Genomic DNA, 16,423 nt, shown 5'->3' with positions numbered 1-16,423 from the left:
AGCTCCTGGCATGTTACATCAGGTCACTGCCATTTTATCATCTTTCATCCACAAAAAAACGCAATTTCATAAATCTCAGAGTATTAGGAGGCACTCAGCAAATGTTTACTAAATAAATGAACACAAGACAATCAAATACCCACAAATTCTAGTTAAACATCAAAGAAAGGAACTACCTCAGGTTTTTGTGTGGCCTCGGGTTCCTTATTACATATCTCAATTATTTTTGCACGTTTGAATGTGGAGATGCCAATGAGCAATCCCAACAGGTCAAACGAACAGGTTCTGTACCATTTTCATGTCTCTGGAGCCTGGCAGTACCTCCACACAGAAGATGAGTGAGTCCCCAGGGGGTCAAATGCAGTTTTCTGTACTATTTTAGTGGTTTTGGAGGCTGACAATATCTCCACACAGCTGAAAAGTGGCAGACTCCAAGATGGATAAGATTAAGCTCTGAGATGGCAAATGTCCAAGATGGCTCAGAAAGCAGGTGCTGAACTCCCCGTGACTTCCAGTCCCAGCATCACAGAATGGCAAGGAGCCTCAGAGGTCATGGAGCTCAACCATACATCCCTTGGAACTGAAAATTAGTACATGCAATATAACTTTTTTAAAAACCAAGATATGTATCAGCAAAAGGGAGTTTAAAATAATAAAAGGAAAGCAAGAAAGGAAGGAGATAGCTGGTACAAACTCTCTATACTAGGCAGGTACACCTGCCAAACACAGCTCTTGACTTCACTTCATCTAGTTATAAAGGGTCTAAAATTGTGAGGTTCGACAGGCTCCACCATCCAAATGGACCCCAGCAGCCACCACTTGAGGCTGCAGAGAGGCTTGAGTTGGTGGATCAGGGAGAGGCTGTCTGAACCTTCAAAAAGGCCAGGGCTCCAGAGAAATGTTATCCACGCAGATATGCTCCTGCCTGGGACCAGCCTTGTGATTCCCTGGGTTCTGGCCCTCCTTTCCTTTCCCCTTCCTGCTCCTTGGTCCCCAGCAGCCCTTACCATCCCTCCCTTCTGCCCTTACTTACCTGATGCCCCAACTCTGGACCTCCACCCTGGGTCCTGCCTCTCAGGCCTGCCCTGGTTATAGGGACAGGGTAAGTGAACTAAGAGGAGCTGGTTGCATTATATAGAGTCTGTCACTTCAAATTCACAACAAAATGCTGAAAGGTAAGAATAATTAGCCTCCTTTTAAAAATAGGGGTGCCTGGGTGGCATCCAACTCTTGGTTTCAGCTCAGGTCGTGATCTCGGGGTCATGGAGTCGATCTCCATGTCGGGCTCCACGCTCAGTGAAGAGTCTGCTTAAGATTCTTTCTCCCTCTCCCCCTCCTGCTTGTGCTTGCACACTCACGCACTCTCTCTCTCTCTCAAAATACATTAAGTAAATCTTTTTTAAAAAATGAAAAGTTAGGGGGGGCGCCTGGGTGGCTCAGTCATTAAGCATCTGCCTTCAGCTCAGGTCATGATCCCAGGGTCCTGGGATCAAGCCCCCACCTGGCTCGGCGGGAAGCCTGCTTCTCCCTCTCCCACTCCCCCTGTTTGTGTTCCCTCTCTCGCTGTGTCTCTGTCAAATAAATAAATAAATCTTAAAAAAAAAAATGAAAAGTTAGGTAATCTGCTTAAAGTCACAGAGCTGCTACAGGATGAATGAGAAATCAAAACTCAGATGTATTTAGATTCCAGGGCCATATTCTTTCCAATATGCCATACAGCTTCTCTTTCCATGATTCCTTTCCACCTTCCCTGTAGTCCTATTTGCATGTTCCGCACCCCTGAAATTCATTCTGAGTCCTTCTTCAATCTACAGTTCATCTCTTCATCTCCAGCAAATTCCCCCACTCAGACTCCGGCCAACTCACAATGTCTTCTAAGATAGAAGAGCTGCCCACCATTTGTAATCCACATATGAAGTGAGGGTGCACCTGATCATACTTCACCTACCTTACATGAGTCTCCACTGCTACAGGAAGTATCCAAAGATCTTGTTATGGCATAAATGTCATTCACAGTGTGGCCCCTACCGGTCCTTCTGGCCTCACCTCTCACCTGGCCCTTCTATCTTCTTTTTCACCAGATTTCTTTTTTTTTTTTTAAGATTTTATTTATTATTTGAGAAAAAGAGAGAGACAGACTGAGAGAACGAGTGGGAGGAGGGGCAGAGGGAGAAGCAGACTTCCTGTGGATGCGGAACTCGATCCCAGGACCCTGGGATCATGACCTGAGCCAAAGGCAGACACGCAACCGACTGAGCCACCCAGGCGCCCTCACCAGGTTTCAACTACACTAAATCTCCTCCCTACTCTAAGACCAAGTAGACAACAGGCTGGCCTACAGTACTTACTATGGAAAGTTTTTCATTATCTTAGCATCTAGTACTAGAATTTCTCTTTGAGGAGAATCACCTTTATTGGAACAATTTCTTGATAACCCCCGTTGGTGCAGAAGTTGAGGTCCTAGGGTCCCAAGTGTGGATAGGCTCCAAGTTGGGCTCTCCAGAAGTAGATGCTGAGATGGAGTCTGGGGTACAAGATGTTTATTAGGACAACCCAAATGTACATCAACTGATGAATGGATAAACAAAACTGTGCAATATGCAATGGGATCCCATGTTATAACTCCTCACATCATCACCTAAGTTAAGGCACAGAATATAGACTCTTAGCATTTTGTCAAATAGGTACTTCTATTCTAACACTACCATTTTGCTCTTAGACTCTCCTTTCTCTCAGAGCCTCAGCTACATGAAGCATTATTCAACTAAATTTTTGTTTAAGATTTTATTTATTTATTTATTTATTTATTTATTTATTTATTTATATGACAGAGAGAGGGAACACAAGCAGGGGAAGTGGGAGAGGGAGAAGCAGGTCTCCCACTGAGCAGGAAGCCCGATGTGGGGCTCAATCCCAGGACACTGGGATCATGACCCAAGCCAAAGGCAGCCGCTTAACGACTGAGCCACCCAGGCGCCCCTCAACTAAATTTTTTTTAAGTTTTGTAGAACACAGCATCTTTTTTCTTTCTCCTCACAGACTTGTTAAAAGACATTAACACGGAGGTGTAATTTGTGGATTAAGGTACATCGTGCTTAAAATCTACAGACAATGATGAACAAGAGCAGTGGTGAAAGAAAAAGCAAGAGGAAGTCTATCACCAAAACCAAGCTGGTCTTAGTATAAGGTATTGGGCCTATGGCTTTTCATAAAAATGTCAGGAAAAGCTACAGGAAAGACTGTATTTCACATCTGGTGAAGACAAGAGCAATGGGAAAACCAGCAGGGAAAAAAATGTAAACCCAGACATCTAATAATGAATACTTACTTTTGCATCGATGTTTTCCATGTATCATCCCATTTAGTCCTCTCAACAACTCCTGAAATTAGGGAGATCAAAATTATTATTATATCATCATTTTAGAGTTGAGTCAACTGATGTTCAGAGTTTGATTGGCTCAAGTTTACATAGTAACCAAGCAATGGTACCAGGACTTGCCCCGAGTTAGTGACTCCAAATGCAATATTCTTTCCATGACTACCCCGTGCTATAGCACAAGTGCCACCCCCTCCCTACCCTCTGTGGCCAGACAGATAACCACAAATGGACAGAGAGAAACCTGCTCGGCAGTAGAAATGCATTTCCCATGAGGCTACAGCCATTTGAGGATTAATTTCTTAGAGGAAGGTTTTCATTAATGAGCATGGCTTTCAACAAACAAACAGAATGAAAAGAATTATGTTCTAACACATCCCAGTGATGCAAGAACTTATTTGTGTGTGTTCTTGAAAAAGTTAAATAGTAAAACTCCAGACAGGCAACCTGTAACCATTTTTAACTCCAGCTGTGGCCCCAAGAGGAATTTTAGGTGGCAAGACAGAGACAGAAATTATTGAACAAAGGGCTTCCATACAGCAGAGTAGCATTCAGCCCGGGAGTTTTTCTTCCTAACCAAAGTCACTACAACAATACTAGGAAATCAAAGGCATCCACTGGCAGTGATGGTGGACATATTTTCAGAACTGGGACAAAGTGATACATCCAGCATTGATATGGATCATGCAATTAGAAATGAAGGGACAGATTCCCTGTACAAAAAATATGCTTGAGAAACTGTCGCAACAAGTTAAATGGCTTTCTTTCTCCAGGACTTCCCAAGAGGAGAATAACTTATATAGCAATTTAAGAAATGGTGAATTCGAGCAATAAAATACAATTGGTGTCATTTATAACAACTGCAGAAAGAAACTGATCATTCTGGACAACTAATTCAGGTATGACAAGTACATGGCTTGTTTGCCTTCATTTCTCCCTCCTGCCCCCATGGCAAGCATAACTAAGTCACTGCACTCCTTGCCAAAGATTCCAGATAATAGCTTCATAATCTTTAAAACAACAGTCCAAGAAGCTGCTATTAGTTAATCATATCTGAATTATCAGCTTTCAAACAAAAAGTTGGGCATAAACTAGCAACAGATGAAGAAATGAACTAGATATTCCTCAGGGTGCAACAGATGAAAAGGGCTGAGACCAGAAAGACCTGCTAGTTAACTCCCACAGGAGGAGTTAAGGGCTAGGAACCAGATCCCATGTGTCATTGTGTCCTCAGCACCTAGTAAAGTGCCTAACATGGTAGACTCTGGATATGTTTGGTGAATTAATGAGTTAACACCAAAATCACATGATAGTGATGATTTTACATGGTCCACAGTTACTCTGTGTGTATGTCAGCCAGTAAGAAAAAATGTGTAAAATTCTTCCCTATTATGGATTCAGTTTCTTTCTCAGCTACCCTTTCTGATATCCTTATCAGAACCCTAATACAGAACTTCATCCAGTATGGTTTAAAGAAGCACCAGGAACCACAAAGACTATAACACCAATAGACTTTGGTTTGAATTCTGAATCTACACTTATTTGCTACATAACCTTGAGAAAATTACTTGACTTCTCCAGGCTTCAGTGTCTTCTATTCTAAAAAGAGGATAATAGTATCTACCTTGTAGGGTTCTTATAAGAATTAGGGATTTATTATGCAAAGTAACCTAATACAATTCCTAGTCTTTTTCTATTTATGCCTCTCCTTGCTTCCAGAAGGATTTAGAGTGGCTTAAAATGTTACCAACAGGGGCGCCTGGGTGGCTTAGTTGCTAAGCGTCTGCCTTCGGCTCAGATCATGATCGCAGAGTCCCGGAATCGAGCCCCACATCAGGCTCCCCGCTCAGCGGAGAGTTGGCTTTCCCTCTCCCCCTGCTCATGCGCTCATGAATGCTCTTTCTCTCTCTCTCTCAAATAAATACATAAAATCTTTTTTTAAAAAAATGTTACCACAATGAAGTAATATATTTAAAATAAAGAGGCAAATCTTCAAAGCAAAGGGAAAACAGAAGTAAACAAGGAATGACTAAAAGCATTTCACACATAGTAGACAGACAATAAAATGGTGGTGGTGATGGTGAAAACAGTTTGTACTAATAACATCAGTTGTCACTGGTGTGGTCATCTCTTCCTGGGGAATTCCAATCATCCTTCAAGTCCCCATCTGGTAACCAGCACTACCAAATAGTAAGCATAATGTAAAAGTACAAAAATTAAAACAGTGTGGTATTGGTACATGAATAGGCAGACCAATAGAACAAAATAGAATGTCCATTAAAAATTTTAGTATATGAGGGGGAGGAGCAAGATGGCAGAGGAGTAGGAGACCTAAATTTCATCTGGTCCCAGGAATTCAGCTAGATAGTTACAAAACCATTCAGAACACCTACAAACTCAACAGGTGATCGAAGAAAAGAATAGCAGCAACACTCTGAACCAAAAAGCGACCACTTTCTGGAAGCAGGGACCCAACAAGCAGCAGATCCGGGGAGACTCCCCTTCCTCCCCCAGGAGGAGCGGCGCGGGACTGCACTGCAGGGATCTGCTGGGTTTGGAGACTCCAAACGGGCTCGTGTGCCAGAGACAGAAACACTCGGTCACAGGCCAGTGAGCACGGAGTGTGGCCAGAGACCAGGGAGACGGGAGTGACTGACTACTTTTCTCTGGGGGCTCACTGAGGAGTGGGACACCGAGCTCTCGGCTCCTCCAGGGTAGAGATTGGGAGGCCGCCATTTTCACTCTCATCCACCAAGGCTGTGCAGAAAGCTTGCAGGAAACAAAAACTCCCGAGAGCAAACCCAAGCAGATTGCTTAGCCCGCCCCGCCAAGAGCGGGGCAATTCCACCTCCAGCAAAGACATTTGAGAACAACGGCAACAGGCCCCTCCCCCAGAAGATCAGCAAGTACAGCCAGCCAAGACCAAGTTTACCGATCAATGAGAATGGCTGAACTCCAGCAATAGGGGAATACTGCACATAGAATTCATGCTTTTTTCCCCACCATTCTTTAGTCTTTCAGTTAATTTTTTCTAACTTTTCTTTTTTTTTATTTTTCTTTTTCCCTTTTTCAACCATCTTATCAATCCTTTTTTTAAAAAATCTTTTTTATTTTTCATTTTTAGTCATATTCTATCTCTTCATAGTAATTAACCTTATTTTTGGTGTATATATAAATATATATATATAAGTTGTTCTCTCTTTAAAGTTTTGGGATACAGCTTCTTCTAACAGGCCAAAATATACCCTAAATCTCTAGTGTATGGCTTTGTTCTAGTCTCCTGCCTGAACACATTCTCTCCCTTGTTTTTTTAAATCCTCTTCTTTCTTTTTTCAACCAACTACTTATCAATTCCTTTTATAAAATCTTTTATAATTTTCATCTTTAGTCATATTCCATCCCTTCATCGTATTTACACTTATTTTTGTACATATATGTTTTTTTTTTTAAGATTTTATTTATTTGACAGAGAGAGACACAGCGAGAGAGGGAACGCAAGCAGGGGGAGTGGGAGAGGGAGAAGTAGGCTTCCCGCCAAGCAGGGAGCCCAATGGGGGGCTCGATCCCAGGAGCCTGGGATCATGACCTGAGCCGAAGGCAGACACTTAACGACTGAGCCACCCAGGCGCCCCCATATGTTTTTCTTTCTTTAAAATTTTGGGAGGCACTTTCTTCTAAAAGACCAAAATATGCCCAAAATCTAGTGTGTGGCACTGATCTATGCACCAGCCTGATATTTGATCATATTCTGTTTTTTGTTTGTTTTTTATCTTTTTTCTTTTCTTTTTTTCTTTCTTTCCTTTTCTTTTCCCCCGGTTTCAGGTCTCTTCTGATTTGTATAGTGTGTATTTTTCTGGGGTTGTTGTTACCCTGTTAGCATTTTGTTCTCTCATTCATCTACTCTCCACTGGACAAAATGACAACACGGAAAAAAAATCACCTCAAAAAAAAGAACAAGAGGCAGTACCGACTGCCAGGGACCTAATCAATTCGGACATTAGTAAGATGTCATAACTAGAGTTCAGAATGACAGTTTTAGAGACACTAGCAGGGCTTGAAAAAAGCATGGAAGATATTAGAGAAACCCTTTCTGGAGAAATAAAAGAACTAAAATCTAACCAAGTCGAAATCAAAAAGGCTATTAATGAGGTGCAATCAAAAACGGAGGCTCTAACTGCTAGGATAAATGAGGCAGAAGAGAGAATTAGTGATATAGAAGACCAAATAATGGAAAATAAAGAAGCTGAGAAGAAGAGAGATAAACAATTCCTGGAACACGAGGGCAGAATTCGAGAGATAAGTGATACCATAAGACGAAACAATATTAGAATAATTGGTATCCCAGAAGAAGAAGAAAGAGAGGGGCAGAAGGTATATTGGAGCAAATTACAGCAGAGAACTTCCCTAATTTGGGGAAGGAAACAGGCATCAAAATCCAGGAGGCACAGAGAACCCCTCTCAAAATCAATAAAAATAGGTCAACACCCTGACATCTAATAGTAAAACTTAACAAGTCTCAGAGACAAAGAGAAAATCCTGAAAGCAGCTTGGGACAAGAGATCTGTAACCTACAATGGTAGAAACATTAGACTGGCAACAGACCTATCCACAGAGACCTGGCAGGCCAGAAAGCACTGGCATGATATATTCAGAGCACTAAATGAGAGAAATATGCAGCCAAGAATACTATATCCAGCTAGGCTGTCACTGACAATAGAAGGAGAGATAAAAAGCTTCCAGGACAAACAAAAACTAAAGGAATTTGCAAACATGAAACCAGCCCTACAAGAAATATTGAAAGGGGTCTTCTAAGCAAAGAGAGAGCCTAAAAGTAACATAGACCAGAAAGGAACACAGACAATATACAGTAACAGTCACCTTACAGGCAATACAATGGCACTAAATTCATATCTTTCAGTAGTTACCCTGAATGTAAATGGGCTAAATGCCCCAATCAAAAGACACAGATGGATAAAAAAACAAAACCCATCGATATGCTGTCTGCAAGAGACTCATTTTAGACCCAAAGACACCTCCAGATTGAAAGTGAGGTGCTGGAAAACCATTTACCATGCTAATGGACACCAAAAGAAAGCTGGGGTGGCAATCCTTCTATCAGACAAATTAGAATTTAAACCAAAGACTATAATAAGAGATGAGGAAGGACACTATAACCTACTTAAAGGGTCTATCCAACAAGAAGATCTAACAATTGTAAATATCTATGCCCCTAACATGGGAGCAGCCAATTATATAAGCCAATTAATAACAAAAGCAAAGAAACACATCAACAACACAATAATAGTGGGGGGCTTTAACACCCCCCTCACTGAAATGGACAGATCATCTAAGCAAAAGATCAACAAGGAAATAAAGACTTTAAATGACACACTGGACCAAAGGGACTTTACAGATATATTCAGAACATTCCATCCCAAAGCAACAGAATACACATTCTTCTCTAGTGCCCATGGAACATTCTCCAGAATAGATCACATCCTAGATCACAAATCAGGTCTCAACCAGTACCAAAAGATTGGGATCATTCCCTGCGTATTTTCAGACCACAATGCTTTGAAACTAGAGCTCAATCACAAGAGGAAAGTTGGAAAGAACTCAAATACATGGAGGCTAAAAAGCATCCTACTAAAGAATGAATGGGTCAACCAGCAAATTAAAGAAATATTAAAAAAATTCATGGAAACAAATGAAAATGAAAACACAACTGTTCAAAATCTTTGGGATGCAGCAAAGGTGGTCCTAAGAGTAAAGTATATAGCAAAACAAGCCTTTCTCAAGAAACAAAAAGGTCTCAAATATACAACCTAACCCTACACCTAAAGGAGCTGGAGAAAGAACAGCAAATAAACCCTAAACCCAGTAGGAGAAGAAAAATAATAAAGATCAGAGCAGAAATCAATGAAATAGAAACCAAAAGAACAATAGAACAGATCAACGAAACTAGGAGCTGGTTCTTTAAAGAATTAACAAGATTGATAAACCCCTGGCCAGACTTATCAAAAAGAAAAGAGAAAGGACCCAAATAAATAAAATCATGAAGAGGAGAGATCACAACCAACACCAAAGAAATACAAACAATTATAAGAAAATATTATGAGCAACTATATGCCAAAAATTAGATAATCTGGAAGAAACAGATGCTTTCCTAGAGATGTATAAACTACCAAAACTGAACCAGGAAGAAATAGAAAACCTGAACAGACCTATAACCACTAAGGAAATTGAGGCAGTAATCAAAAATCTCCCAAAAAACAAAAGCCCAGGGCCAGATGGCTTCCCAGAGGAATTCTACCAAACATTTAAAGGAGAATTAATACCTATTCTTCTGAAACTGTTCCAAAAAATAGAAATGGAAGGAAAACTTCCAAACTTGTTTTATGAGGCCACCATTACCTTGATCCCAAAACCAAAGACCCCAACAAAAAGGAGAATTACAGACCAATATCCTTGATGAACACGGATGCAAAAATTCTCACCAAAATACTAGCCGATAGGATCCAACAGTACATTAAAAGGATTATTCACCACGACCAAGTGGGATTTATCCCTGGGCTGCAAGGTTGGTTCAACATCAGCAAATCAATGTAATACAATACATTAATAAAAGAAAGAACAAGAACCATATGATCCTTTCAATAGATGCAGAAAAAGCATTTGACAAAGTATAGCATCCTTTCTTTATTTTTTTATTATGTTAATCACCATACATTACATCATTAGTTTTTGATGTAGTGTTCCATGATTCATTTTTTGTGCATAACACCCAGTTCTCCATGCAGAATGTGCCCTCTTTAATACCCATCACCAGGCTAACCCATCCCCCCACCCCTCTCCCCAGTACAGCATCCTTTCTTGATCAAAATTCTTCAGAGTATAGGGATAGAGGGTACATACCTCAATATCATAAAAGCCATCTATGAAAAACCCACAGCGAGTATCATTCTCAATGGGGAAAAACTGAGAGCTTTCCCCCTAAGGTCAGGAACACGGCAGGGATGTCCACTATCACCACTGCTATTCAACATAGTACTAGAAGTCCTAGCCACAGCAATCAGACAACAAAAAGAAACAAAAGGCATCCAAATCGGCAAAGAAGTCAAACTCTCACTCTTTCCAGAAAGGATACTTTATGTGGAAAACCCAAAGACTCCACCCCAAAACTGCTAGAACTCATACAGGAACTCAGTAAAGTGGCAGGATAAAAAAATCAATGCACAGAAATCAGTGACATTCCTATACACCAACAACAAAACAGAAGAAAGAGAAATTAAGGAGTCGATCCCATTTACAATTGCACCCAAACCATAAGATACTTCAGAATAAATCTAACCAAAGAGGCAAAGAATCTGTACTCAGAAAACTATAAAATACTCATGAAAGAAATTGAGGAAGACACAAAGAAATGAAAAAACGTTCCATGCTCATGGATTGGAAGAATAAATATTGCAAAGATGTCAATGCTACCTAGAGCAATCTACACATTCAGTACAATCCCTATCAAAATACCATCCACTTTTTTCAAAGAAATGGAACAAATAATCCTAAAATTTGTATGGCACCAGAAAAGACCCCAAATAGCCAGAGGAATGTTGAAAAAGAAAAGCAAAGCTGGTGGCATCACAATTCCGCACTTCCAGCTCTATTACAAAGCTGTCATCATCAAGACAGTATGGTACTAACACAAAAACAGACACATAGATCAGTGGAACAGAATAGAGAGCCCAGAAATGGACCCTCAACTCTATGGTCAACTTATCTTCTACAAAGCAGGAAAGAATGTCCAATGGAAAAAAGACAGTCTCTTCAACAAATGGTGTTGGGAAAATTGGACAGCCACATGCAGAAGAATGAAACTGGACCATTTCCTTACACCACACACAAAAATAGACTCCAAATGGTTGAAAGACCTAAACGTGAGACAGGAGTCCATCAAAATCCCAAAGGAGAACAGAGGCAGCAACCTCTTCGACCTCGGCCGCAGCAACTTCTTCCTAGAAACATCGCCAAAGGCAAGGGAAGCAAGGGCAAAAATGAACTATTAGGACTTCACCAAGACAAGAAGCTTTCGCACAGCAAAAGAAACAGTCAACAAAACCAAAAGACAACCGACAGAATGGGAGAAGATATTTGCAAACGACATATCAGATAAAGGTCTAGTATCCAAAATCTACAAAGAACTTATTAAACAAGGGACACCTGGGTGGCTCAGTCGGTTAAGCGTCTGCCTTCAGCTCAGGTCAGGATCCCAGGGTCCTGGGGTCGAGTCCCACATCAGGCTCCTTGCTCAGCAAGGAAGCTTCTCCCTCTGCCTGCTTCTGTCTCTCACTCTGATAAATAAAATCTTTAAAAAAGTGTATTTAAAAAAAAAGAACTTATTAAACTCAACAGCCAAAGAACAAATGATCCAATCAAGAAATGGGCAGAAGACATGAACAGACATGTTTCCAAAGAAGACATCCAAATGGCCAACAGACACAGGAAAAAGTGTTCAACATTGCTTGGCATCAAGGGAAATCCAAATCAAAACCTCAATGAGATACCACCAGTCAGAATGGCTAAAATTAACAAGTCAGGAAACGAAAGATGTTGGCAGGGATGCGGAGAAGGGGAACCCTCCTACACTGTTGGTGGGAATGCAAGCTGGTGCAGCTACTCTGGAAAACAGTATGGCGGTTCCTCAGAAAGTTGAAAATAGAGCTACCCTACAACCCAGCAATTGCACTACTGGGTATTTACCCCAAAGATACAAATGTAGGGAGCCGAAGGGGTATGTGCACCCCGATGTTTACAGCAACAATGTCCACAATAGCCAAACTATGGAAAGAGCCAAGATGTCCATCGACAGATGAATGGATAAAGAAGATGTGGTATATATATATACAATGGAATATTATGCAGCCATCAAAAGGAATGAAATCTTGCCATTTGCAACGACGTGGATGGAACTGGAGGGTATTATGCTGAGCGAAATAAGTCAATCAGAGAAAGACATGTATCATATGACCTCACTAATATGAGGAATTCTTAATCTCAAGAAACAAACTGAGGGTTGCTGGAGTGGTGGGAGGTGGGAGGGATGGGGTGGCTGGGTGATAGACACTGGGGAGGGTATGTGCTATGGTGAGTGCTATGAAAGACTGTTGAATCACAGACCTGTACCTCTGAAAGAAATAATACATTATATGTTTAAAAAAAAAAAAGGGGGGGCGCCTGGGTGGCTCAGTTGGTTGAGCGACCGCCTTCGGCTCGGGTCATAATCCTGGAGTCCCGGGATCGAGTCTCGCATTGGGCTTCCTGCTCAGCGGGGAGTCTGCTTCTCCCTCTGACCCTCTTCCCTCTCGTGCTTTCTATCTCTCATTCTCTCTCTCTCTCAAATAAATAAATAAAATCTAAAAAAATAAAATAAAATATTAAAAAAAAAAAGAAGCTAGCAGGAAGGGAAAAATGAAGGGGGGGAATCGGAGGGGGAGACAAACCAGGAGAGACTATGGACTCTGAGAAACAAACTGAGGGTTCTGGGGGCGGGGGATGGGTTAGCCTGGTGATAGGTATTAAAGAGGGCAGGTACTGAATGGAGCACTGGGTGTTATACGTAAACAATGAATCATGGAATACTACATCAAAAACTAATGATGTAATGTATGGTGATTAACATAACAAAATTTTAAAAAATGTTAAAAAAATTTTAGTATATGATAAAGTTGCAAGATTCTGAAAAACCTCAGATACACGTGTAGAAACTAAAGCAATGAGAAGTTAAGTAACTTGCCAAGTTCACACAGCTAGTAAATTATACAACAGGGGTTTGAATGCAAGCATTCTGATTCCAGAGTTCATTTTTTAACCACTAAATGATGATATTAAGTTAAAAAAGCAAAGTAGAGACAAGTGAGTATACTATGCTACCTCTGGGGTAAAAAAAAGAGAAAAAAATTTATTTCTATTTGCTTATGTATGCATATAGAATTTCTGCAAGGACACATATGATAATAACAGTAGTTGCCTTTGGACAGCATGGGGATGGGCAGAAGAGTAATGGGGATTAGGGGTGATATATATGTAAATTATGTTTATAATACATGCATATATATTTGAACTATATTGATGTATAACCTGACAAATAAATAAATAGAATACATTAAATTAAATATAAAAACAGAAAGAAAATGCTCACCCTGGACAAGCTTTTCTGGCCTCCCTGCCAAATACAGTAAGGCCATCCCTCTTCTATATTCTCATATCACTTGTGCCTACAATTTTTCTGGCACGTACCATGTTGCACTGCCCTCATTTATGCTCCACTCTCCTGCTCACCTCACCCCCAGTCAAGCAGTGAGCTCTTCAAAGGCAGGGTTCTGATTCTCTCATTCTTACATCCCCAGCACTTAGTGTAGTCCCTGGCATGTGGCAAACATCTAGTACATGGGGAAGTAGAAGTGGAAAAACGGAAGTGGGGCAGACCAGCCAAATTTGTGGTATTAGCACTATGGAAAGGGGAATCAACTGGGGCCTTCATACAACAATAAGATTTTGAAGAGGAAGTGAGGAGAGAGGAAAACATAGCAACCCTTGCAGAAAAGGTGTAGCACAAAGGGGTAAAAAGGGTACTGTGGGCCAGTGCTAATCAGGGAGAAATGAGGAAGGAGAACCCCCAGCTGAGGAAGACGTAAGCGCTGAGACTGGCCCTAGAAGGGCATTGAAATACAGCACAACACTGGGACTTCAGTCTTGTGACTCCAGAATCAAGACTGAGACCCCAGAAGCAAGGGCCACAGGAGATTCAGCTGAAGACTTCCCACCCATCTAATGACTGAAAATGGAGCAAAGAGCATGCAAAAGATTGGTATTGGAGGAGATTTTCTAATTGTATAAGCAGACCATACATTTGATCTGTTGCTTTCTGTTCATTTAAACTCTTTGTATACACTCATCTGAAGGCTGAAAGGTGATCCACATTGAGTCAGGGATATATTTTCCCCATCAGAATAAATCCCAGATTCCATAAGCAGGGGAACTGGCCCATTCCAGTCAGATCACAACCAACCCCTGACCCTGCAAAACCCGGCTTTTGTAAATAACTGTGCACATCCTTACACTAGGAGCCACAGGAATATATTTCACTATTTGATTGTGTTAATCATCAAAACTGCACAGACTCAATACACACTGGAATAGGTATAAGTGAAGTGAAACAATGTCTGGGATTTGCTTCAAAAGAAAAACTTAAAAGAGGGTGCCTGGCTGGCTCAGTGAGTGGAGCATGGGACTTTTTATCTCAGAGTCGGGAGTTTTATTTAGCCCCACCTTAGGCATGGAGCCTACCTAAAAAGAGAGAGAGAGAATAAAATAATATGTAAAAGAAGCTTGGATTGTCCAAACAGTAGCCCTTAGGCAGAGAATGTGATTTATGTTAAGGATGCTTCACTCTAAGAGGTAAGTTAGTTAAATGAAAAAAAATAAAATCCTAGATAATATAGGAGGTGTTTACAGAAGGAATTTTTATTTCATTGCCTCAGCCCTAAGTGGCATTAGCAAATACTGCAAAGTAATGAAAGAGGTCATTAAGGAAGGAGCTAGAAACACCTTCCAATGTTAAGGGGAAAATTCTGACATCTTAATTATATTCTGCCACCTAGTGACAAAGGAAATTTAACATACTTACTGAGCCAGGCTCCAAGAGCGGAGAGGGCTGCCCTCCACCACCTGGACACCAGATCACGGCCTGAACACTCCGGAACGAGCCTAATCCCATAAGCATTCGGTGCATGATGTCCTCTCTCCACTTCTGCTCACAACTCTAGGAGACACCGCAAATATGGTCAACAGCCGAAGAAGCTGTTCAATCTGTGGCTGACAGACTTCACGCGGGGCCAGCAGGTCCACCTTCTACCACTTAACACAGTCCACTGGCTCCTTTGCCACCTCCTGCCCGTTGGTAAGGGCTTCAAGGGGAAACAACAGCAAGACTGAAAAGGCCTGCAGAAGTTGGGCATTTTAATCCTGAAGGTCCACCGCAAGAAGACAGAGTAAATACTGTAACCTTCTTCCCATGAAACGGGATAACTTTTACTCACAAATCTTAGCACACAAGATGATGGGCAAAAAACTCCTATTAATACCTGAATGTAAACTGAAGGAGTGAGTTTTAAAAGCGCATTCAGGTCCAAAGGCTCACGCCCTTCCAGACGCTTCCAGTCCACCAAGCTGAAGCCTGCCCCATAATCCATTGCGAGGCAGGTCCCCCGGTGCGAACGAGGAGGCCGGAAGTACGACTGTGGCCGCTCTGGCACGCAGAACCATAGAATTTCTGTGCAGAGAGCCGAGAACAGCCTTGAGCTCGGGGCATGCAGTTCAGGTTTTCCTCACTTGTTGGGTCATCCTTCTCAGTCCATTTGTGGAAGACCATTGGTGTTATGGCAGTGGCATTTAGTAAGGAACTTGATCCTGTGCAGAAATTCCTCACGGACAAGATCAGAGAGTATACAGCTAAGTAAGTGATCGGCATCTTGAGGACTTTTTATATTGGCCAGAGTATCAGCAAAAGCTGGAGAGGGAACTTTTTAAAGCTTAAACGGACATACGGTAAAGCAGACGTAAATATGTTCAATGACTCTGAATCTGAAAATTTTAAAGCATCCAGTCTTGAAGAAGTAACATAAAATTAATCTGGTTATTTGTTATGTATGGATTAGGAGAAGTACAACTAATTAGTATCAGACTAAACTTATATTTCACAATTGTAAAAAAAAAAGTGCATTCAAAGTTATTCATCTTAGATTTATTTCTGTTACCCCCTCCAAAGGACTTGAGACTTAAAAGTACATAATGAAATTTCAAATTATAAATTAAAGCAGAAACCAAAAAAAAAAAAAAAACAGAACGTAAACATAATAGTTACAAGGAAAAACATAACTGAAGTGCAATGCAGTGGTAAGAATGGGAGGAGAATTTTTTACCAAAATATTGATATTCTAGGATTTTGCTACTCAAATTGTGGTTCCAAGACCAAAGCTCAACATCACCTGG

At 41.1% G+C, this 16,423-nt stretch overlaps 1 protein-coding gene across 1 annotated transcript; it reads right to left on the bottom strand.

The window, feature by feature from the left end:
* Window positions 1–2,411: 2,411 nt before the first annotated feature.
* LOC141369975 (uncharacterized) lies at window positions 2,412–15,902 on the bottom strand. The gene is made up of 5 exons (XM_073876753.1): window positions 15,764–15,902; window positions 15,517–15,680; window positions 15,060–15,194; window positions 3,329–3,380; window positions 2,412–2,524 (listed from the first exon to the last, which is right to left on the bottom strand). Exons 1-5 carry the CDS (start codon window positions 15,900–15,902, stop codon window positions 2,412–2,414), a joined length of 603 nt encoding a protein of 200 aa, XP_073732854.1.
* Window positions 15,903–16,423: the final 521 nt, after the last annotated feature.

This window comes from Callorhinus ursinus, unplaced genomic scaffold (genome assembly GCF_003265705.2).
Source record: "Callorhinus ursinus isolate GAN/ISIS: 27379988/994484 unplaced genomic scaffold, GSC_fseal_2.0 scaffold24, whole genome shotgun sequence".
Taxonomy (NCBI): domain Eukaryota; kingdom Metazoa; phylum Chordata; class Mammalia; order Carnivora; family Otariidae; genus Callorhinus; species Callorhinus ursinus.
The sequence above is the reverse complement of the archived record's forward strand: the minus strand, read 5'-3'. Positions and strand labels throughout refer to the sequence as shown.

Coding starts and splice junctions, on each gene's coding strand:
- LOC141369975 (XM_073876753.1), bottom strand. CDS start 15,902: ATGCCGATCACTTACTTAGCTGTATACTCTCTGATCTTGTCCGTGAGG. Junction 15,681..15,763: donor TGAGAAGGATGACCCAACAA/GTGAGGAAAACC, acceptor TCTGCGTGCCAG/AGCGGCCACAGTCGTACTTC. Junction 15,195..15,516: donor CTCCTTCAGTTTACATTCAG/GTATTAATAGGA, acceptor GGTGTCTCCTAG/AGTTGTGAGCAGAAGTGGAG.